The sequence below is a fragment of the Marmota marmota genome, unplaced genomic scaffold, assembly GCF_001458135.2.
Source record: "Marmota marmota marmota unplaced genomic scaffold, marMar, whole genome shotgun sequence".
NCBI lineage: Eukaryota > Metazoa > Chordata > Mammalia > Rodentia > Sciuridae > Marmota > Marmota marmota.
The window spans coordinates 702,672-726,803 of NW_026000052.1; the positions used below are offsets into that span (position 1 = coordinate 702,672).

Genomic DNA, 24,132 nt, shown 5'->3' on the forward strand with positions numbered 1-24,132 from the left:
AAAAAAAAAAAAAAAAAAAAAAAAAAGAGAGAAAAAAGGAGAGAAATCGGGAAAACCAGAAAATATTTTAACTGAATGAAAATGAAAATACAACATATCAAAGTTTATAACTGCAAGTTCTTGTATTAGAAAATAAAATAGACCCCTCAGATTAATTATATGAGCTTCTCTCTAGAGAATCTAGGTAAGAACCCAATGCAGTGGCACACACCTGTAATCCCAGCAACTTGGGAAGCTGAGGCAGGAGGATCTCAAGACCCTGTCTCAAAAAGTAAAAAGGACTGGGGATGTGACTCAGTGGTAGAGTGCCCTTGAGTTCAATCCCCAGTAAACCCCTGCCCTCCAACCCCCCAAAAAGGAAAAAGAATTTAGGAAAGAAGAGAAAATGAAACTGAAATCAAACAGAAAGGAAATAATGAAGAGCAGAACTCAATGAGATTAAAAATGGAAAACAATATAGTCAACAGCATTGGTTCCTGGAAAACAGCTCTAAAATGCACATATCAATGAAGAAAGAGAAGACCGAAGCTGGGACGTCCGAAATGGAAGAGGAGACAGCTCTATAGGTTGAAGGAAGGGAAAATGTGAATCTCATGCCCACAAAGTCAACAACTAAATGAAATCAAATTCCTTGAATGACAAACTCTCTCTAGCAGAGAATATCTGAATATCATGTATATGAAAAAAGTCAGATTTTTTTGCTAAATTCTTTCTCATCAGGAACATTCCAGACCTGAATGGCTTCACTGGAGAGTTCCACTGACATAACATTTACGGAAATAATGCTGATTTCACACAGACTCACAGAAAAGTAAGGAGGTGGGACTGGTTCCAAACTCACCTTTTAAGGCCAGAATTGCCTTGATACAAAAACAGACAGACATTACGAGAAAAGAAAATTGCAGACCAGTATCTCCTGAACTGAGACACAAATATCCTCAACTAAAAATTGGAAACTTGAGTCCAGCAGCACCTGGGGAAGGGGGCTGCATCATAATGGAGTGGGTGTTACCAATGCCAAGATTTTGGAATACCCTAGCAACAGACTCAAGGAAAAAAAACATAATCATCTTAGGAAATGCAAAAGAAGCCTTTGACAGAAGCCAGAATCCCTTCATGATGTGAGATGTGGAAACATCTCAGGGAGGAGGGAGCATCCTGACCTTGAGGCCAGCCTCAGTGGGAGGCCAGGGACTGGCCAGGCAGCTGTCCTCTTCACTGCTCTGAGCATCCTGGTGGAGGGCTCCCCAGGGTGGCAAGGAGGAAAAGGAAAAGCAGAAGGGCTGGAGCGGAGGCCAAGCCACTGCCTTACAGGCAAGGAGACCATCTTGATGAAGAGTTCTGTGATATCCTCAGCACACAAGAGCAGCTACAGCCTGTGTCTCAGCAGTGAGCAGTTGTCAGTCTAAATTTTGTAAACAGCATTTGTGATAGGTAGTACTAAAAAATATGAAATACTTAAAAGATGTGCAGGGTTATATTGCTGAAAATTGACTTTATGAAGGAAATAGAGAAATGTACTGTTTTCATGGTTTGAAAAACTTGATATTACTGAGAAGGCAAATCTTCCCAAATTACCCAACATAATTCTGTCCAAATTTTGGCAGCGTGTTTTGTAGAAAAAGCTGAGCATGGTGCGCACACCTATAACCCCAGCTGTTCAGGAGCTGGGGGCAAAAGGATCGTAAGTTTGAGCCCACCCCGAACAACCTAGTGAGACTTCGTTGTGAGACCTTACCTAAAAAATTTAAAAACACATAAAAGGGCTGGGGGTTTAGCTCAGTGGTAGAATGTTTGTCTAGCATACAAGAGGTCCTGGATTCCATCTCCAACACAAATAAGAAAAAAAAAAACTGATTATAAAATTATATGGAAAGACAAAGAAACTAATAGCTAAAATAACTTAAAAGAATAGGGGTTTGGGGGTACAGCTTATTGGTGAAACATCTGTCTAGCATACATGAGCTGGGTTCACTCCCTGGCCCTGCAAAAAAAGAAAGGGAAAGTGAAGTCAGAAATTAAGGTTCACACTGCTTATGTTTTGAGACCCGTGATAAAACCATAGTAGACTAGGTGTGTGCTCATGTAACACAGATCTGTAGCATGGGCAGCCAAAGTAGAGACAGACACTCAGAGGCAGTTTCAGAGGCAATTCCTATGTCCCCCTGAGCTCATGTGGGCATTTCATCCTCAAAGCCTCACGTCAGTGATGTTATGAGGTGGGAAGATAGCCCCACTGTGGTATTGAGAGGTGGGTTTTGAGAAGTGACTAGACTAGATAGGGTGATCAGAATGATTTGATCTTTACTAAAATTAGTAAATTTACTAAAATTAGTAAATTTTAGTAAAGATCAGAATTGATCTTTACTAAAATTAAAATCATCTACAAGTCATAGTGAAGAGGATAGAAAATCAGGCCTCAGACTGGAAGAAAATATTTGCAAACATATTTGATAAGGACTTGTATCCAGAATACACAAGAAACTCTCAAAATAAATAATAAGAAACAACAAAAATAGACAAAGGCTAAGCGTGGTGATGCATGCCTGTAATCGCAGCCACTTGGGAGGCTGAGGCAGGAGGATCACATGCTCAAGCCAGCCTGGGAAACTGAGCAAGGTCCTGTCTTGAAATAAAAATAAAAAGGGCTGAGGATGATGCTCAGTGGTAGAGCACTTGCCCAGCATGCTTGAGGCCCTGGGTTTGATCCTCAGTATTCCCCCTCCCCCAACTTCTGCCAACACACACAGAGAAATGTCTGTGTTTAGTGCCCAAAATAGCACTGTCCATGGCCCAGACTGGGAGGAGCTTGGAGTTCTGCAAAAGGGAGCCAGAGAGGACCACAAGGGTCTTGGTAATTCCCCAGGAGCTGTGCTGTGTTCCTGGTGTGGGACTGACTGAGCTTTTGTTACAGGGTCACACTGCACCTTACAAAACAGTCTCTGCCCAAGCAGCGGCCCCATCCACCATCCTTCGGCTTCCAGCTGTGGCTTTTCAAGGAGTTTTTGAGAAATATCCTGAAACACTGGTGAGGGTGGTACAGGTGAGTCACTTTTTGGGTCAACTTCCCAGCTGCTATGGCTATCTCAGACATGGGGCCTGGGAACTACCATGAGGTTTGATTAGGGCTATTCCCAGTTTATGGAGTCAGTTCTGAGTTGTTGGTAGATCCAGAAAATGGTGGGATTCATAGGACCTAGTGATTTTTTGTTTTTTTGCAGTACTGGGAATCAAACCAAGAGCCTCATACATTCTGGGCAACTGCTCTACCACTGAGCTACAATCCCAGCCCTTTTTATTTTATTTTTTTCAAGACAGGGCCTTGCTAAGTTGCTGAGGCAGGCCTGGAACTTGTGATCCTTCTGCCTTAGGCTCCCAAGTGGTCAGGATTACAAGTGTGCACCACCATGCCCAGCTATAACTAAGGCTGTTTTTGTAATGTGTGTGTGTGTGTGTGTGTGTGTGTGTGTGTGTGTATATATATTTATTTATTTATTTATTTTAAAAAATATTCTTTCAGTTGTAGGTGGACACAATACCCTTTCATTTAAGTGGTGCTGAGGATTGAACCCAGGGCCTCACACATGTGAGATGAGTGCTCTGCCACTGAGCCCCAGCCCCAGTAATGTGTACTGTACAATAAAAATTAATTAATTTTCATGAGTTTGCAAGTTCCAGGCCAGCCTCAGCTGTGAGTCCCTGTCTCAGAGTAAAAAATAAAAAGGGCTGGGAGTATGGCTCAGTGGTAAAGTACCCCTGGTTTAATTCTCAGTACTGGGGGTAGGGGAAGAGGTCTTTAGATTTTCCAGATATCCTATTCCCTCCAAAAGTTTTTTTATTTTTTATTTTTTAGTTGTAGATGGAGACAATACCTTTATTTTATTTATTTATTCTTATATGGTGCTGAGGATCGAACCCAGTGACCTACACGTGATAGGCGAGCACTCTACTACTGAGCCACCACCCCAGCTCCCAAAAGATATTTTTAATTAAAAATTAAATACCTCATTTTAGAGTAAATTTAGATTTATAGAAAACTTACAAAAACAATGCAAATCCTGTGTGCCCCTCCACCCCATTTCCCATAAGAGCCTCCTATGACCAGCGGGCTGGCTGGGGGAGGGGGTCGGGTCCTGGGAGGTCAGGTGTGTCAGCTTGGGCCAGTCTCCAGCCTGTGGCTGCTCACTCCCCCACCCTCTCACTGCAGATCATTATGGTGCGGCTGCAGAGGGTGACATTCCTGGCTCTGCACAACTACCTGGGCCTGACCACAGAGCTGTTCAATCCCGTGAGTACACAGTGCCTGCAGAAGACACATCAGCACAGCCGTGGCCATGCCAGTTCAGGTCCTCAGCTTTGGAGTTTGGGACTGATGATGTGTTGGGCTTGCCTTTCTGCTTCAGGCCTATAGCAATGCACCGGGTTGATTCCTGGGAGTCAGGAACATTTATTAGGACCTGGGGTGCAGCTGGGCTCCTTCTCAGATCTGGAGCTCATCTCGCCTGGCACTGAGCCTGGGTAGAGGCTTTCCTCTCTCCCTTTCTACAACTGCAAACCTGCCCAGGGCACAGAGGCTATCTGCTGAGCTGTCGTTCCTTCTGCACTTGTCCCTCAGGCCACTCTTGCTAGCCCCTGGCTCTGTGTCCTGCCATTAACTGATACTTAGCTGGGATGGGTTTGGAGGGAACCAAGCATTGCTAGGAGCACAAGGCTCGCCCACATCCTCATATGACCCTGGTCAGACACTTATTCCGTGAGAAGGGGCAAGACTAGTTTTCACCTGGTAGAGCTCTTGTGAGCTGCATTCCTTGCTCTTTCCCCAAATGTTAGAACAACACCAGAACCTAGAGGGCAAAGGACACTCAGAAGGTACTGTGAAGTCCCCAGAATTTCCGGTATTAAGGGCTCAGTATATGTGCATTGTTACTATTCTCATGTCATCTGGGTGTCCTCCCTAGTCCCAATGATTTTTTAGGGTTTGTCATCTTCAGTTACTGGTGTTTTAGGGAATACCCTTTTGGGTTTTGTATTTTTCCTCTTCGTGAAGAGCATTACAGTTTCTGGGCTATGATTTTGACTTATGTCAAAGGCAGAGCCTAAAAGGAGAGCAGGCCGAACTGCCACTGCCTTATAGAACCAGCCTTTGGGCGTGTCTAGACTCCAAGTAACAGCCCACCCAGTACTGGGATGTGCCAACATGTCCTTCAGGGTCCTTTCAGTGGAATGCCTGTGGGGACTGAGTACTGCTGATATTCCTTCTCATGCCCTAGGAGAGCCAGGCCATCCCTCTTGTGTCTGTAGCCAGTGTGGCTTCTGGACGGACCAAAAGGCAGGTGTTTTGTGGCACAGAGGAGCGTCTTGAGAAACCTGTACAGCCCCAAGATCCTTGCACCTCAGGTATGGTCCCCATCCATGGAGAGGGGCTCTCACCTTGAAGGCCAAGGGTTTCTCTCTTCCACTGCCTAGATTCTCACATGCCCAGTTACCTCATGAATACCCAGGTCTCCTCCTCCTCTGCACCCAGGTCTACTCCCCTATTCCCAGATCTCCTTCCCTGCACCCAGGTCTCTTCCTCTGCACCCAGGTCTTCTCCCCTGTGCCCAGATCTCCTTCCCTGTGCCCATGTATCCTCCCCTGCACCTAGGTCTCCTGCCCTGCACCCAGGTCTCCTGCCCTGTACCCAGGTCTCCTTCTCTACACCTGGGTCTCCTTGCCTATTCCCAGGTCTCCTGCCCTGTGCCCAGGTCTCTTCCCCTGCACCCAGGTCTCTTGTCTCTCATTCCTTTATTGTTCCTCTAGGTTTCCCTGTAAAAGAGTTTCCCAGGGGAAGCTTTATATGCAGAGCAAGTTCACAGCCTTGTGCTCTGGCTTAAGAGTAGGTTGAATCTGGGGACTAAATTGTCCAGTGAGGCCTGTACTGTGTGGGACACCTATAGGTGACCTATGCTATGGTGTTACCATAGAGCCACCTTGACAGTGAGGGGGTATGCTCTTTGTATTTTTATAAATCATCATATTCTCAAAAGGGTTTCCAGTAGCTAACAAAAGTCTGTTGAATTCAAACATATTTGGGGTGAATGTGGGCTGGAATGCAAAGACTCCCTCTCATATGCTGCAGAGACCCTGAAAGTCCAAGGCCTGGCCCTGCTACCAGCTGATCTTCCTTGGGCAAGGCCAAGACCTAGCTCCAGCCCACTTACCTTTCCCCAGAAATGTGTTTTGGAATAGGTGTTCGTTAAGTCTTTGTTCCTGAGTAGCACTTATCTCTCCTGTACTGTTGGTCATTATGAAGCAAAAGCCTTGGGACTCATCCTCCTGAAGGTGCTTGGTGCAGGGTAGCAGTCCTGAGTGAGGCCTTTGCAGAGACCAAGGTGGTGAGGGTCATAGCCCTCTGCAAAACAGGCTGAGGCAGACTGCAAGGCTGGGAGCTTTGCTGTAGCACTGCAGCCAAGATTCACCCCAGGTGTGCTCAGGGGCCACAGCAAAGGGAAAGCAGCAGCTCCATTAGAACTCAGGCAGCAGTAGGGACAGTCAGTTCAGGAGACCCTAACAGTGGTTGGCAAGGAAGGACATGGGATTGGGGGAGCCCAGCAGGACCAATCTGAGGCCAGCATTTTCTTGTCACTCCCCTGGCAGGTGCAGATGGTGAGGTGGCCTGGAAGTTTGTCTGCAGGTGCACAGGTGCTGAGGAGGGCCATGCCTGGGCCGTGCACTGCAGTAGGGACCCTGCACCCTGAGCCCTTCAAGAGCTGGACACTAGGACATGTGGAGACTGCAGTTGGCTTATATCTATCTGCCCTGCAGATCAAGGGGGCAGCTGTCCAGCAGCCTCTGGGCATTTGCTGAAGAGGAGTTACTCTGTCCCTTTGCCTTCTGTCCATGAGGAGGTCTCAGAAAAGCTTGGGCAGTCCCAGGCAAGAGATTCTGCTCTTCCAGGCCCACCAGGTAAAGGACCCTTCCATTGTGCTGTCAGCATTGCTCTGTGTATCAGAGGGATCGTCCATGCTGCCCTGCACCTTGTGTTTTCCTGTATAGCCTGAGGAGGTGGGCACCCTGAACTTGGTGCTGTTTATAGATGGACAAGAGCCTAATGGCCCCATGGGGCCTGTGCCTGCATTGTCACTGCAGGATTAGGCATCTAGCTCCTGTACACAGTGCCTACACAGTGGGGTCCCTGCATCTGCCTGCTTCCCTCTTCTGCCACTCCTACTGGCCCCTTCCTTGGTAGCAGGCTCTGCTGATGTTCCCACCACAAACCCACATGCTCTCTGTGTTTCCTGGGTTCTTGTTTTTTTACAGCACAGAGCCTGTAGGCTCCTGCGCTTGCTGTTGCCTGTCCTCCCACCTCAGTCTCTCCTTCGCTGGGCTTATTGGATCTCAGGGCAGTCCTCACTGTCCCCATGGCCAGCATGGACACAAGGTGCTCTCTTCTCACTCTTCACTCCTGCTGCCACATATCCCCCATGGAAGCCTTGCTGGAGCCTCTGCCTGCTGGCACATGCCCTCACGGAGGTGCACAACTTCCCATTCTGCTGCCACAAGTCCACCTAGCCCACACCTAGCATGCAGCCCCTCCCACTCCTACCACAGACTCACTTGCATCACCTCCATGTTTGCTGTTGGTCATTTGTGGTTAATTGGCAACCTTGGGGCCTCCTGGTTGATCTGAAGGCTGTCAGGATTCCCTCTTAAGAGCTGATGGCTGGAGCTCCAGAGCCCTTTGTCCCCTGGCTTCTGCAGCTGGTGTGTGGATGTTGTGGTTCTTTGTGTGCTGTGGTTCAGATCCCACCTCACTCTAGATGTTTGCAAAGACCTTCTCTCTCCCTCCCTCAGAAAACTGAGCCATGGGGCCCTCTATTCACCAGGAATCTCCTATACTGAAAACCAGCCATTTGACACCTTGCGATTTGTGTTTAGGGTCTTACTCCTTGCTGCTTCCTGGTCATATATTTCTTCTTCTGTCAGCTCCACATCAAGGTGCTTCTTCATCTGTAGTTCACTCTTGGAATGTGAGCCACGTGTATATAGAGGAAGCTCCTTTCTTCACCCCACACAATGCACCCAACACCACCAGAGAATCAATCTTTCATGCTCTCTGGTGTTTTGGTGATCTCGCTTTAGGAGTTAGGTTTCAGAATCTGCATGGTTTTAGGTCACAGTTTTATTGAGATGTAGTTCACATGCTACAAAGCCCACCTTAAGAGTGGGCAGCCCAGTGGTTTCAGCATATTCACAATCTGTGCCTTGGTCACCATTCTTACCTTTGGCTACCTACCCAGGCGTTCCCACCATCCAGCCAGGACCTCCCTGGCAGCTACTTCCTTTGACTGCCCAGCCCCAGGCAGCTGTTGGACCTGACTCTGAGTTCCCTGACCTGGATATGTTATTGCGTGGATCTATTTTTAACTTATCTACTATGTACTATTTATTAGTACACTTAAGAGTTTTATCACTAAGTCATTTTTTAATTCTCATTGATTGTTATGGTTGTGTAATATACTTACAGAATGTAAATATCCTAAGTGGATAATTTAATGAAATTTCACAAATTGAACTCTCCTGTGAAGCAAGATAAAGAAACATCAGCCACTGTAAACTGCCATTCAGCAATAACAGGGTGTGGGCTGAGGGCCTCTTCCCACCTCCCCTGTGTTCTAGTCTTCAGCACTCGCAGAGTGTCAGCTGAGGGCCTCTTTCTACCTTGAATTTGTTCTTTGGAGAGCTGCAGGTACATCTTTTTCTGCATGGCTTTCTAGTTGATCCACCACATTTTAAAGAGCTTGACTGATAGAAACATTTGAATTACCATGTAATGAAATTTGAATACAAATTATCCAATCCATAAGTATATCTGTTGAAGTCAGTATTTTAGTTTTATGAATCTAATGTATTCACATATTTTATCACTTGGAGTATGTTTAACTTTATTTATTTTTGTGTGTATGCACATTTGCTTGTGTGCACGTGTGTGTGTGTGTGTGTGTGTGTGTGTGTGTATGTATTTGTTTGGTTTTGGTGCTGGGGTTTGTACCCAGGGCCACTTTCCCATTGAGTTACATCCCAAGTCCTTTTTTAGTTTTAATTTTGAGACTGGGTATTACTAAATTACTGAGGGTCTTGCTAAGTTTCTGAGGCTGGCCTGAAACTTGTGATCCTTCTGCCTCAGTCTCACAAGTCAATGCGATTACGGGTGTGTGCCACCCACCCAGCTAAAATTGATATTGGTATCATAATACCTTGGCTAGTTAATTATAATTAATATTATAAAAACAAAAGGATTGTAAAATGTAGCACATTATATTGTTTTGTGTGATAGAATGGTGTAATAAATTAATACTCTGAATGCACAATATCTCAGCATGGAAAAAATAGTGTTGATTAACCACTGTGCTATTTAAACATGTAAAAACCTCATTGCTTTTATAAGGAAGTGGCTGCACAGGTGTGACTGTACCAGGAACAGCTTGCAGGCCCCCGTCTTGAGGACTTAACAGTCTGATGGTGTGCATTTCCACTCCCACTGTACTGCGTTCCTTTGGCACAGGGAGGGCTATGTGAAGACATGGCTGCTCTCGGGTGTCATCCTCAACCACAGTGTGGACCCACTGCCAGGCCTGGGCCTTCACAGAGGGCCTGCACAGCTGGAGGGCTTCTCCTTTGGATCATCTCCCCTGGTTCCATCAGCGCAGGGACCTCTCACTTTCAGAGGAGCACCCTGGAAAGCACAGGGTTCAGGCTCTGAAGTGCCATCTTGGGGTGGCTGTGGAAACTTCTGATTCAGTTTTTCTGAATTTATGGCATTCGTCAGCTTTTGTTTTAAAACTCAGTATTCACACCATTTACAGTTTCTATATAGTCTGAGGACTTTCTTATTTCTTTCTTTTTCCCTTTTTGTGGTGCTTATAAATTGAACCCAGGGCCTCATGCACTCTAGGCAAGTGCTCTAACCACTAAGCAACACTTCCACCCCCTATTTTTTTGGAGACAGGATCTCACTAAGGTGCCCAGGCTGGCCTCAAGCGTGTGACCCACCTGCCTCAGCCTCCTGAGGTGCTAGGTCCCGGACGTGGCCACAGCACCTGGCTGGATGCCTGCTTCCTGGGATCAGTGACTGTAACTGTAGGCTCTTCGAGGTCACTTCTTAGCCACGTACTTTACAGAAAGACAAAAGTGTGTCGCTGCAGCCTGGCATGCACTTATATGGCTGCCATCAGTGAAGAAGCCAAGTGCTTCTCACCTTCCTAGAAAGTCAGTGCCCCTGGCCAGCACACTGGGCTCTTGTCAGCACACCTGGGTTTGGGGTTGTGTTTTAGGTTAGCACTTTACTAGGCATGAGCAGCACGCACCGGGGCACACGGAATTTGGGTGCAGCTCTGTGATTCTGACTGACTTGCCCCCACATATGGTGTCCATCATGGGGCCAAGAAAGGCCTACCCACCCACTTCCCACAGCCTGCATTCCTCATGGAGTGTGCAAGTCCACACTCTGGTTTGGCTGCCAGAGTCACCTGTGAACGGGGTGCAGGGTGCCTTCAGGTGCCTAGTGCCTTCCCTGGAGGTGTGTTGTGGATGTCCCTGTGCTGCCTGTCCCTGACTCACTGCATTTGAACCTCGTTTATATCCTCCTGCTCACGTGAGATGCTGGGCATATGAGGTACAAGTCTTGTTTGTTTGTTTGTTTGTGGCACTGAGGATTGAACCCAGGGGCACTCAACTCTGAGCCACCTCCCCAGCCCTTATTGTTTTTTATTTTGAGACAAGGTCTCACTAAGTTGCTTTGGGCCTCCTTAAGTTGCCAAGGCTGGCTTTGAACTTTCGATCCTCCTGCCTCAGCCTCCCAAGTCGCCGGGATTATAGGCGTGTGCCACTGCACCCAGCATTGTGCAAGTCTTAAAACAATCCCAAGGAGTGGGTATTGTAAATTCTAGCTGTTGGACAAGGGCACTGCAGCCTATATAAGTCACATACATGCACAGCTCACAGGTGTGGGCGGATTGAAACCTAGAAGGGTGTGTGATCCAGAGCTCACATGCTTTGACAGAATCCAGAGATATGATCTAGAGGTCTGCTGACTGGGTATGCAGTAGTGTCTAAATGGTGATTGTGGACCATTGCTGTGTTTCAAATGTGGTGTGGCCCCCAGAGGTCCTTGTGCTAGAATCTTGATCTCCAGTGTGGCTGCGTTGAAGTGGTAGAAACTTTAAGAGGCAGAACCTTAGGGCTAGGGATGTAGCTTAGTGGTAGAGTGCTTGCATGGCCATGGATCCCCAGTACTGAAAAAAGAAAAGAAGAAGATGGGGCCTGCTGGGAGCTGCTTGGGCAGGGGCTGCATGCTCATGAATAGATCAAAGCTGTATGATGGGAGTCGCTTGGGTCTTGAGGAACAGGCTTGGGGGGGCTGGGGTTGTGGCTCTGTAGTAGAGCGCTTGCCTGGCACATGTGAGGCCCTGGGTTTGATCCTTAGCACCACATAAAAATTAATAAATAAAATAAAGAGGGCTTGGGACATAGCTCAGTTGGTAGAGTGCTTGCCTCTCATGCACAAGGCCCTGGGTTCAATCCCCAGCACTGTAAAAAAAAAAAAAAGGTATTGCCATGTGCAATGGCACACGCCTGTAATCCCAGCAGCTTGGGAAGCTGAGACAGGAAGATCGCGTGAGTGCAAAGCCAGCCTCAGCAATGGCGAGTCTCACTAAGCAACTCAATGAGACTCTGTCTCTAAATAACAAAATAGGGACAGGGATGAGGTTCGGTGGTTGAGTGTCCCTGAGTTCTTCCCTGGTACACGTGTACACACACACACACACAAAGGTGTGTGTCCATCTACAATAAAAAAAATATAGATTGTGTAGAGCAAGATCACCCACACGCTTGGTCCCTTCCACCCACAGCTTTGGTGCTGTCTGCTGCTCTGCTGTGCTGTGACACAGCAAGGGAGCCCTCACTAGAGGCTGAGCACATGGGGCTGTCTGATCTTGGACTCCCAGCTTCCAAAACTGTGAGCTGGATGAGCTCCTTTGTTTTATAAAGTACCAGCCTCAGATGCTCTATTTCAGCAACACAACATGGACCAGGGCAGTCATGAGAAGACCATGGGCAAAGTGACCCTGCCCTTGAGAGGTCTGAGACTTGCTGCCAGGTGTGTGCTGTAGATGTTCAGGGTGCCCTCTGCCTCCCAAAACATGTTTGTACATGGGGGAAGGGTAAGCTGTGAGCTGAATCTCCCCTCTTTGTAGGGGGCCACAATGGGGCGACCTCAGACCTGGGGATGACTTGTGACCGTGCCAGGGTCTGGCTGCACTCAGACCTTCCTGGGAACTCCATGGCCAGCAAGGTAGGTCCCTGCCTCTCCTTTCTCACCCTTCGCCTGGGGCTTGCTCACTGGCACATGTCCTGGTTCTCCAAGGTGTCCTTTCTCTGGTGTCACCAGACTCTGTGGTGGGCCACCAAGCTAATCCCTCATGCACTTTTCCCCATCACATCTCTTCTGATGGCTGATCTCTTTGTTCTTCTTAAGTCCAAGAAAAACACGATGGGTGCAGAGGTTCCCTCTTCTCTCCTCCACCACTCAGAGTGTCGCTGGGACCCACATGGCTCCAGCGGGAAGACGGACGCTATCTTCCGAGCAGCCAAGGAGGACCTGCTCACCCTGATGAAGCTGGACGTGAGTGCAGCTTAGGGTGGTGGCCAGTCCTTGCCCACACAGCGCCTGCTTCCTGCCTCCCTCCTGGGGATATAGGCCCCTCAGGCTGCGTTGGGGGCTGCAGATCCTCTTGCCTGTAGCACTCCCCTCCCTGGGCAGGGGTCATGCCTATGGGTGTCCTTCATAAGGACCCACAGAATCACCTTATGGACATGCTGGCTCTGAGCAGCCTGAGCCAGCCCCTGCTGCCGCCCTGCCCCTCCCCAGCTCCAGTTCCCCCCAGTGGCTGCCTGCTCTAGTGTGCTGCTCAGTGGGGCAGTGTGGGAGTCCTCCATTGTGGCCTTTATGCTTTAGCTTTTTGTGCCTTTTTTATGAAACGCTTCCTCATCTGACATCATAAACCCTTTTCTATATTGTTGCCTAAAAGGTTTACTTACTTATTTTGCCTTCCTAGGTTTTAATGTGGTAGAGTTAATTTTCATGTCAATGCAAGGAAGGGCTAGGATCAGAGCCTGCCAGTGAAAGCCTGCCCTTTTGCTTCCTCCTGCGCCTGTCAGCTGCACTGTATGGTTTGCTCTGCAGGGCGGGTATCAGGAGAAAGGGGAGGGAAGCCTCCTCCCTCTGTGCCTCTGGGCTCTTTCCTGGTTGTCTGCTCAGAGTGGGGGTTTTCCTTGAGTTTGGCCCTCTGCACCCATGGTTCAACACGGCATCCCTTCTGGCTCTGCATTTGGGCCAACCTTGGAAGCTGAGGGAGGAGAGAACAGGAGCTCTCCCTGTCTGCTGGAGCTTGCTGCTGCATCCTCTGGTGGTGGGCTCTGCTCAGAGGGAGAGGGCTCAGGGTTCCTCTGTTGCCTCCTGCATCTTTTGGTGCTAAGGATTGAACCCAGGCCTGAAGCATGCTTGGCATGGCTGTGGTGAGATGCCCTTTGCATCAATCCTGAAGGCCTGCTGGGGTTGTGCTCAGAGGGGGAGAGAGTGGGACGAAGAATTCCATGATCTGCTTCTCCCCTCCATGATCTCTTTGTCCTTGTCTTCCCAGTTTCACTGTGATAGAGCTTGGTCTGATTTCTTTTTATGGAGCTTGTGTGAACCTCATTGGGTTTATTCAGTCTGTGTCTGAGTCCCTTTCAAAAGCTGTCAGTGGCCTGGGGGGCAGCCCATGGTAGAGTACCTGCCTAGAACTCTTGAGGCCCTGGGTTCCATCTCCAGCACTGCAAAAAAGAAAGAAAGCAAGAAAAGCTGCCCACAGAGACTCCTCACGGCGGAGCCTGGAGAAGATATTCTCTTCTCTTTCATCTCCTTTGAGTTGGCCTCTCTTCTATATGTTCTATTTTTAACAAAGTCTTTTTAATATGTATTCATTTAAGTTCACTAAGTCTCTTCTTGCAGTGTCTAAGTGATCTTAAAGCTATGCGTTGAGTTTTAAAATTTCATTATTTTCTGTAGTTCTAGAGTTTCTACATTTAAGAAAAGTCTGCTTCCACTATCATAGTGTTTAGTCTAGCCCACGCTGCATTTCAGATTTGGCTTTGTGTCGGGTAATGTCGCTGTATGTCAGTCTCTTCTGTTTTCTCCGAGTTTCTTCTGTTTTCTCCAGTCCCCACTAGTCCTTGCTTGGGGCCCTCTTTCTTGTTGGGCTCACTTTTAGAGACTACTTGGTACATAGAGCTGTGGGACTGGCCTATTGTCCCTGCGTGGCCATCTGCTTTGGCCTGTGCCCCTCCCATATGCCCAGCAGGTTCTGAAGACTTCAAGGATTGTCCTGAAAGACGAGCTGTTTTGCACATAACCACAGAGTCGTCATCCCTCCTGTACACACAGCAGTGATCCTTAACACCTTCAGTCACTAGGGCAGAGTCCAGATTTCCAGCCGTCTGGTATATGCTATGAGGACAGTAGAGTCCCCGGGCTGGCTGACCTGTCCCTTGGTCCTGGTGGACTCCCTCCCTGTCTGGCCTTCAGTTTAGGGCTACTGCTCCTCCTGTATACTCCAAGGTTCAGGGAAGGCTCCAGGCACCAAGCCTGCATCTGAGCCGGGGCTCGCAGCCTGGCCTTCTGGCTGGTCTTGGGCTGCTTAGGTTCCTTTCCTCCTGTCCTCCTGGCCTTGGGGAAATCATGTAGCAGATGTCCTGCTTTCCTTCAGGAGGCCTGTGATGTCAGATCTTTCTTTGTGGGGAAGTTAGCAGTCTTTGAGGCACAGGGAAGGACGCTTCACTGGCTTTGGAGGCTTGATTTTTAAATTTGTGGGTTTTTGTGGTACTGGGATCAAATCCTGAGACTTGCCTACGCTGAGCACATGCTCCAGTGCCAAGCTGCAGCCCCCACCCACTGGAGGGTGAGGTTAGTGATGTAGCCCCTGTTACCTAAAGGCAACCGATAAGCTTTCTTTTTACTTTTGTTCACTGAGACTGTGGATATGGAGTCTTCAGACCTCCCCAGCCTCTGCCTGTATTGCTGAAGGCCTGTCCTGTGGGCTCCTAGGCACTCTAGACCCTTCCCCGTCACCTGGAGGCTATAGAGATTCTAGGCACTGATCGACGTGTCCTCTGTGGGAGTTAGCCTCTGCAGGTGGTATGGGGAAGTGGCCTCACTCAGTTAATTACGTTCTGTAGTTGTTGGTTTGTTTTTGCATTTTGTTTTTGAGTTTGGGTCTTACTTTGCTGGAGCTGGTCTGGATTTGTGGGTACAAATGATCCTCCTATCTCAGCCTCCTGAGTAGCTGGGGCTACAAGTGCATGCCACCATACCTGGCAGTTTACTGGTTTTTACTGCAGAGGTGGGCTTGAAGTAAGTATGGAAGGACACTCCTCCATTATCTTTTATGCCAGTGATCTTTATGAAATTGATTGCACTTTCTTACTGAGATAAAATTCTCTCTCTAGAAATCCACAAAAACACTGGTCTCCATTCCTTTACTTTCTGCTGTCTTCCTCTGATCCTTTCTGCAAAATGCTCATGTGTCCGTTGAGTTTGTGCTAGTGGAGTCTTGGAGGAGCGTTTTGTCTGGAGTAGCCGAGTGGATGGCTACCTCTGGCCTGCACTGCATGGCCCCATCCTTAGTGCCTTCACTTGAGAGCCTCTGCATGCCCCTTGAAACCTGTTGTGTTTTTTAGGACCCATCCCTATTAGATGGCCGGGTAGAGTTTCTCCATGTCCCTGCAGGCACCGTGGTGTCAAGACAGGGAGACCAGGTGAGCCCAGGGGGTTTGTTGTGAGGATTGCCCAGCACTAGATGGAGCATGGAGGAGAGAGGCTGGACTGGGCGGCATCCAGCACTGGACCACTACCAGCTATCCTTGGGTAGCCCAGAGCCCGGGGGCGACCTCCTACTCAGATGGGGGAAGGGAGAGCAGATTTGGGAAGAGCCCCTTGCTGGATGCAGAGGAGCTGGGATTAGATCTCAGTGGTTTGTTGGACCAAAATGGGTGTGACAAGTGCCTGTGACAGAGGTGGGAGGGGCCAGGTGTTGGCCCACACGGGCTACTGAGGCAGGGCTGTACTTGCCCACCTCAGGTTTTACAGGGAGAGGTTGCATCTCCACTTCTGTAGGAAAATTGGGCTGACACATGTGGAGCAGTAAGTGGAAAGACAACAGGAGGGAAGGTACATGCATCTGCAACCCCAAAAGCTAGGTTTCCTGTGACCCATCTAAACAATAAAATCAGCTCTGCTGGAAGTTCCTCGTGGGGCATGGGCCCAGGGCTAGCTTGGTCCACAGATGATGCGAGGCAACACCAGACAGAGAAGCACCCTTATGCAGCTTCCTGGGGCTTGGCCAACCCCAGAGGAGCCTCCCCTGGGCCCTGGGCCCTGGGTCCTTGGGCCTCCCAGACCCTGCCCTGCATCTCTCTGAAGCTCCGGCCCCCTCTGGTTTTACCAGGATGTCAACATCTTGTTTGTGGTCTCGGGGCTGCTGCACGTGTACCAGCAGAAGATTGACAGCCAGGAGGATACCTGCCTGTTCCTCACGCACCCTGGGGAGATGGTGGGCCAGCTGGCAGTGCTCACAGGAGAGCCCCTTATGTTCACCATCAGGGCCAACAGGGATTGCAGCTTCTTGTCCATCTCCAAGGCCCACTTCTATGAGTGAGTAATCCCCGCACCCCACTGTTCCCCCTCCCTCCTGCTCACTCATCTGCCTCTGGGCCCTCTGCCCCTGAGGACTGTGCAGGGCAGGCTTGCTGATCGTCCTTCGTGAGTTCTTGGAGCTGCTGCCATGCTGGGTGGTTGCATGTGTAGGTGCCAAGAGCACCTTACCAGCCTGCGGAAACTGCTGTGTGCTGTCTTCTCTGCCTGTGGTGCTGACCCCACTGCCTTTTGTGCTGCTGCTTTTGCCTGCTCATGCTTAGACCAGTTTTGGCTACAGAGAGAGGGCCAAGGGAAAGAGTGGGTTGTGTTGTGCAGGCACCAGGCTGGACACCTTGCCCACCTGATCAGCATTCTGTGCTCCAGACCTAGTGATGTCCTCAGACTGCCTGGGAGTCCTGCATCATGTCCCTTACTAGCCAAGTCATCGGAAGGGCTGTCTGGCAGGGAGGCCGCTTTCTTCTGGGGGTCCCACCATATTTCATGCTGGATATGGTGGTACACAACTGTAATCCCAGCTACTCAAGAGGCTGAGGCAGGAGGATATAGCAAGTTTGAGGCCAGCCTAGGCAACTTAATGAGACCATCTCAAGATCAAAAGTTTTAAAAGGCTGGAGCTTATTGGTAGGGTGCTTGCCTAGCATGCTAAAGGCCCTGTGTTGTATCCCCAGCACTGAAAACAAAAAATAAACCAAAAACACACACACAAAAAACAACTATTTTCATTTCTGCCTTGCTGGGGTTTTGGTCCCTCAGGGTCCATGACACCCATTGTCTCTAACCAGCAGTGACCTTTTTTTTTTTTTTTTTTTTTTTTTAATATTTTTTGGTTGTAGATAGATACAGTACCTTAATTTTATTTATTTATATGTGGTGCTGAGGATGGAACCCAGTGCCTCAAAGATGCTAGGTGAGTGCTGTACCTCTGAGCCACAACCCCAGCCCATCAGCAGCTACCTTCTTGTGTACACTTCTGGGAGACTTCTGTCTCCCCATCTGCAGATGCCTGCTATGATCCTAGATCTCTTTGGCCAGATGATCAGGCGGAAAAGGAGATGTCAGGGGTCCTAAGATCAATGGAAGCCCAGCAGCTTAAAAACCAAGTCTCAGCCAAGTATGTTTCCAGAGCAGTGGTCCCCACTGTGCCGGAGGTGGTGGCTTTGGCCAAGCAAGACAGCACCTGCCTGAGCAGTTGGTGGGCAGTTGGTTCCCAGGTCTGGCCTACACGCCCTGGTCTGGGACCCTGGTGCTGTGTCTTCATTTTACAGATAGGGAAATTGAGGCTCAGAGAGGTAGAAACCTGCACAAGTCCCTCTAGCCAGCCAGTTGGGTAGCTTGCTGCCCCCGATCCACGCAGGCAATTGAACTTAAGATTGCTCATGTGAATTTTCAGGGACACCAAATAAAACACAGACACAAGTTACCTTTACACAAGCTTCAGGACAACTCCTCTGCTCTCAGCCTCAGGCTCCCCAAAATGGAGCGCAAGAGAAAGTCACGAGAGGCTGGCGAGAGAGAGTGAACACGTTCAGAAGTGGGCTTTTATTGGGGGGACTCTTGTTCTTTAGAAAGTTCCATCCAAAAAAGGCCAGAAGGGGCAGGGTTACAAGGGACCAGGTGAATGTAACTCAAACCTAGGGACGACACCTACACCTGAAGACCCGCCTTTACTATCCAAGCTGGACAATGCCCAAGTCATCATGAAATGTAGTAATTGGTCAGAGACCCCTGCTTCAGGACTGGAAGATGTGGGTTATTCAGAACACTCCCCACAGTGGCTTCCTCCTGAAGTGTATATATTTGTTTGTCTTAGACATGCAGACTCCCAGCCTGCTGCCCCTGTCCCCTGCCTACCTTGGGAAGAGGCTTGGGAAGGAAATCCAGGGCCTGGGCAGAGACCCAGCCTGACCCTGCTGTGCCTGTGTGTCTGTCTGTGGCCCTTTGTGTATTTCTTTGTGTGTGTGCCCGTGTGTTTGAATGTGCGTGTCTGCATGGAACGAGAACCCCTGATGCAGTCAGCTCCCATCCTGCAGGGTGGAAGCCCCATCACTGGGCTTCATCCAACCCTGGGAGCAGATGCAAATGTCTTGCAATCTCCCTGGGATGTGGAAGGGGCTCCTGCCATCTGATGTGCAAGGCAGGTTCCTGTTCTGAGTCTTGGCAAGCGACAGCTCTGCCCAGGCATGTCCCCTCTCAGTGTAGGCAACCGTAGCCCATGAGCTGAACACCACTCTCTGGAGCCACCAGGACACCCCTACTGCTACCCTGACCTCCCTAATCTGCCCAACACAGCCACCCAGTAGATGATGCTTCCTATATTGGCGCCTCCTTCCACCCTGCACCCACGTAGGAGGGGCCGCTTGCCCTGCAGGTGGCTGAGCCCACACAGTGTGTTGCTCTGGCAGATACCTACTCAGTTGTGGCACAGGGCCAGCTCCTGCCCCATCCTCAGAAACTTACCACCTCCAGTGGGCCTCAGGCTCCTGGGTGTTGGATGGGGCTGTGGCTGCCTTCTCTCAAGCACTGTGTGAATGATGGAGTTGGTGGAATGGGGTAGGACAGAGAGGTGGGGCAATGGGAGTAAGAGAGTGACCATGGCTACCTGGCAGGATCATGCGGAAGCAGCCGTCAGTTGTCCTGGCCGTGGCACACACTGTAGTGAAGAGGATGTCGTCCTTCGTGCGGCAGATTGATTTCGCGCTGGACTGGATGGAGGTAGAGGCTGGGCGTGCCATATACAGGTGAGGCCTGAAGGTGTGCTGTGTACAGGGAGGTTCTTAGGCATCTTCCTTTTCCTATGGGTGTCCCTCTTGTTTGTACTGGAAGTGATGCCTAATAGCCCCAGCTTGCTTCCTGAGGAGACTGCACACTGCAGGTACTCACCCTCCAGGTACCCACAGATGTGCCTTTCACAGGTGTGTCACGGGCGGGCATCCTGGGCTCCCCAGGCACAGCATATTCCTCCTGGATGACTTTCCAGGCTATACATGAGCCCATGTTCTTTTAAAACTGCACACAGCCTGTGGCTCAGGGTGCTGTGGCTGACTTCTCTCGGGTCCTCTGCGAGCCTCTCTAGGCTGCCCTGGAATCCACCATAGACAACCTCCCACTCGCCCTGGTCTCAGACAAACCTGGGTTATTGCTCTCAACTTCTGTGGGGTTTAAAATGTAAAGTAAGGAAACAAAAAATATTTAGACCTAATAGTGAATTCGTGTGTTAACACAAATATTTTTTAATGAAAAAATAACTATATTTTCCAAAACAAAAAACTTTCCTGAGAAGACTGTGTTATTTAATTTTTTTGCAACCCTGGGGTCCATTTGGCTTTTGGGAAGCTGGGCCTGGAAGCAGCTAAGAGTGGCAGGCTGCGGACCTCCAGGGCCTCTGTGTCTCTGCAGGCAGGGAGATAAGTCTGACTGCACATACATCGTCCTGAGTGGTCGACTGCGCTCTGTCATCTGCAAGGATGATGGGAAAAAGCGCCTGGCAGGGGAGTATGGCCGTGGAGACCTCATTGGTGTGGTAGGTGCTGGGCTCCCCTGCATTTGAGACTCTGGATTGGCCTGGTTGATACCCTGTGCAGGAGGAGCCCCTGAAGCGGCTACAGGAGGGCAATGCTCCCCATAGCTGGTTGGCTCTGAGCCCTGGCTCTCTGGGATCACATTTGTGGTATGCTTCTGCATTCTGGGTGTCTCAGAGTACTGCTCCCTGGTTTGGGGTTCTCACTTGCTTCCCAGCTGGTACTGGAGCCCTGGGGGGTGAGTTGTGACCTCTGAGTCACCTCCCAAAGGTTTCTATTAAGAGTGACTAAGAACTCATTCAGGCCTTTCAGGGCCACCTGGCACAGGCCGGTCTCTTCATCCTGAACTGCTGCTGGCCAGCCCTAGGCTGCTGCAGCAGTGAGCTTCTGGGTCTCTAGAAGGAGAGTGGACCAGGCCAGGCTTCTTACAGCTTGGGGCTTCTGGGTTTTTTTTTAGGTTTTAAACCAGTGGTCAGGGAAGCCCAGAGGCATGTGCTGCAGGGTCTTAAGGCAAAAGGTGCCTTGGAGGATGTGGGCCAATGCCTGATTCCTGCTGTGCAACCCTATGCCCATGAAGCTCCTAGCCACCTCTCTGAACTCTGCCTGGGCAGTACATCTCCCACATCAGAGTCCAGGGCTTCCTCTTGCTCAGCTGACACTAGCCTTGCGGGGGCTGTGCCTCATGCAGCCCAGCTGCTATTTCTCAGGTGAAAGTTGGTGTGCCTGGCAAGATGCCGCAAAGGAACTGTCATGCCTGGCAGCAGGCTCTATACGCTCTAAGGGGCATACCTTATGGCCTCCTCCTAGGGATATGGTTCCTCTCCAAAGGTGTTCATTTCTTTCTTTTTCTTTCTTTCTTTCTTTTTTTGGTTATAGATGGACATAGTACCTTTTATTGATTGATTGATTAGCACTGTGGATTGAATCCAGGGCCTTGTGCATGCAAGGCAAGCACTCTACCAACTGAGCTTTATCCCTAGCCCTTTATTTATTTATTTTTAGGTGGTGTTGAGGATCAAACCCAGTGCCTCACACATGCTAGACAAGCTACAGCCACAGCTGTTCATTTCTGAGGGAGTGTGCTGACTACCCTTTGCCAGACTATGACCCCAGCTAGTGCCTGAGACCTGTTCCAGTGCCCTTGGGCTGCTGGCTTCCGGCACATGCCTGTGGTTCTGGCAGCAGAACCTGTGAGAGCTCACTGGAGGCTTGGTGAGGCCATTTTGTCTCCTCCCTGGTTCCAGCACCCTGTGGCTACATGTCTCTCTCATGGGCTGCTGTCCACATGAGCACCACTTACACTGGGCTAGGCTCCAGGTAGGCCTGAGCAGTGTGGCTTCAGTACCTGGCTCCTCTTCCTCAGGTGGAGACGCTGACCCATCAGGCCAGGGCAACCACGGTGCATGCTGTTCGGGACTCAGAACTGGCCAAGCTGCCTGCAGGAGCCCTGACGTCTATCAAGCGCAGATATCCACAGGTAAAGGTGGTACAGGGCCCCTGTTGCATTTGCCTTGAGGCCAGATGATTATTTAATCAAGTGCAGACAGATCTGACCTGGAGCAGCAGGTGGGATGGCATGAGGAAAGTGATAGGAAGGCATGTCTGTGGGGCTGGGGCTCTCACCAGGCAGCTTTGGGCAGGTGGGGTGGGGCTTGGAGAGGGTAGGTAGAGTTTGCAGCCCCACAGCCCTGCAGCATAGTGAGGGCACTTGCGCTGCACCTCAGGGAGGTGTCATAGCTGCTTGTTCTGGTTGTCTTCCCTATATGTGAGTCATGAGGATATCAGACATGGAGAGAACCTGACCTCAGATTCAGAGTTGACCAGAGGCAGTAGCAAGGGAGTACTAGGTGCCTGGCCACTGAGAAGCTACATTTAGATCTGTGATCTTCAACCAGCTATGAAGTATGTGCCAAGTCAGTCTGTCCATTCCAGAGCAAATGGTAAGGCCGGGAGGGTGTGGCCCTCCACTTCCTAGGGCCTCGCCCCAGGCCACCCCACCTGCCCAAGCCAGGGCCTCTCCCTCAGCTGGGGCTTACCAGAGGGTCCTGTCTGCCCTATTCCCAACTGGTACTCCTGCCAGATGGTAGCTTATATAGTGACCTGGACTTGAATCCCCAGGGGCCTCAGGCAGCAACCATGACCAGGGATACTATAGTTGTCCATTTAAGGATGAGTAAGCATTGGCCAGTCAGGATGAACTGATGGCCCATCCACGGAAGAGGGTGGTCACTGCTATCCTGGATGGTGGCTCCTGTCAGCATGGCCATGCAACCCTGTTGTACCCCATGCGCAACTGGGGTCCCAAGCCAGAGACAGCAGGCTGCCTTGGCCACTGGCTGACTCCTCTGTGACTGCTCCCTGGTGGCCTGAATATACTCACAACCACTCCCGTGGGTCCATGGCATTCCCCATCTCCTTGTCTCTGGCCTTCTGGCCTTGCTGCTCCTCACAGTAGGCCATGGCTGTCTGCTTTTGCTCTTGCCCACACCTAGGCTGCACACTGCTGGGTTGCCTTCGTCTTCTGTGGCCAAGCTGAGCCTCAGCAGCCCCTGAGAGTGTGTAAGCTGGCAGGGGTCCATGCAGTCCTGAGAACCCCAGTGCCTCTTCCCTGGTCTATAGCAGCATCCCCTTCATAATGGTGGGCTCTCCCCTTGGGCTGTGTCTTGTTCATGGGGAAGGGCCCTCAGCCTTCCACCACAGGAAGCCCCTTGGTGAGGTGCTTCCATCAGCCCCCTGCACTCGCCCTCAAAAATCGTCCCAGGATCTCCTGCATGTGACCTAGCACAGAGCACAGCCTTCTGTATGGCTTCTCCACTGTGCACCCCACTGGTCCCTTCTTCAACTGAGAGGTGTTGGATGTTTCCAGTTTGAGCTAAGCCCAGCCCCACACAGTGGTGGTGAGAGTCAGTGGGGACAATGCTCTCTTTCTCTTGAGGAACTGCTGGGTCACAGTGGAGGTGTGTGTTGGGGAACTGCAGACAGCTCTCCACTGCTGCTGTGTGCTTTGCAGCCTGTGTGGTGGGGCCCGAGCCTTGCTGTCCATGCCACACCAGCACAATGTGGGCGGAAAGTGGGTGTTCACTGTGGTATGGATTCGCATCTCCCAGTAACTGAAGATGCTGAAACCCATTCACAGACTTATTGGCCTGTTTTGAGCCTTTGTCACTTGATACAGAAATAATCTTTTTTAAGGTCTGGAGATATAGCTCAGTTGGCAGAGTGCTTGCCTCGCATGCACAAGTCCCTGGGATCAATCCCCAGCACCAAAAAAAAAAAAAAAAAAAAAAAAAAAAAAAAAATTTAAAAGAAAGAAATAATCTTTTTTAAAATCAGCTTTCACTTTGAATTATTGTTGTGACAATTTTTAATTGTGACAATTATGGTTGTTTTTAAAGGCTCTTATGTTTTAGAGAACCATATTCAGTTATTAATGTTTGTGTATCATGAAATGCTTTGCTTGGGACTGGCTTCCAAACCATCCAGGAGTGTGTGTTTCTTGTGGCTGCTGGAATTGGGGAGAGACCAGGGTAGAGAGCAAGTTTTATTTAAGAAAGTGGTAGACACTAGAGATGGACTCCTCCGGAGAGTGAGAGTCTGGAGGGGGTGCTACTTGCTTTCTTATAGGCCCTAGAATCCCCCACCTTTAATCACTGTCTTCTCTTCTTCCCCTACACATGACGGGGAGCAGGAGCGCAGAGGTTAATTGTTAGCAGCCCAGAGTGGTGAGGAGCACAGTCAAGGAGGGTAACCCTGAGCAACCTATTGTTCTGATAACCCTCTTGACCCCCATCATTCATTACCTACATGGTCCTCACCCTCTTAATCCCTATCATTCACTACCTACACAGACTGCCTGACCTTTGCCCCTGTCTCCATAATAGG

General features: G+C 49.9%; 1 protein-coding gene across 18 annotated transcripts in view; it reads left to right on the plus strand.

The window, feature by feature from the left end:
• Pnpla7 (patatin like phospholipase domain containing 7) overlaps window positions 1–24,132 on the plus strand; it is a 69,765-nt gene that overhangs the window by 15,097 nt on the left and 30,536 nt on the right. For 12 of the 18 annotated variants that reach the window (XM_048813240.1, XM_048813238.1, XM_048813241.1 and 9 more), the window contains 12 exons: window positions 2,915–3,043; window positions 4,208–4,288; window positions 5,271–5,397; window positions 6,637–6,717; window positions 6,805–6,945; window positions 12,237–12,334; window positions 12,518–12,664; window positions 15,757–15,834; window positions 16,524–16,729; window positions 19,339–19,470; window positions 20,129–20,252; window positions 21,614–21,727. In XM_048813240.1, coding sequence (XP_048669197.1) covers window positions 2,915–3,043; window positions 4,208–4,288; window positions 5,271–5,397; window positions 6,637–6,717; window positions 6,805–6,945; window positions 12,237–12,334; window positions 12,518–12,664; window positions 15,757–15,834; window positions 16,524–16,729; window positions 19,339–19,470; window positions 20,129–20,252; window positions 21,614–21,727 — 1,458 coding nt within the window. The remainder of the gene's footprint in view (window positions 1–2,914; window positions 3,044–4,207; window positions 4,289–5,270; window positions 5,398–6,636; window positions 6,718–6,804; window positions 6,946–12,236; window positions 12,335–12,517; window positions 12,665–15,756; window positions 15,835–16,523; window positions 16,730–19,338; window positions 19,471–20,128; window positions 20,253–21,613; window positions 21,728–24,132) is intronic. The other 6 variants (XM_048813244.1, XM_015505699.2, XM_048813242.1 and 3 more) reach the window with 3 other exon arrangements.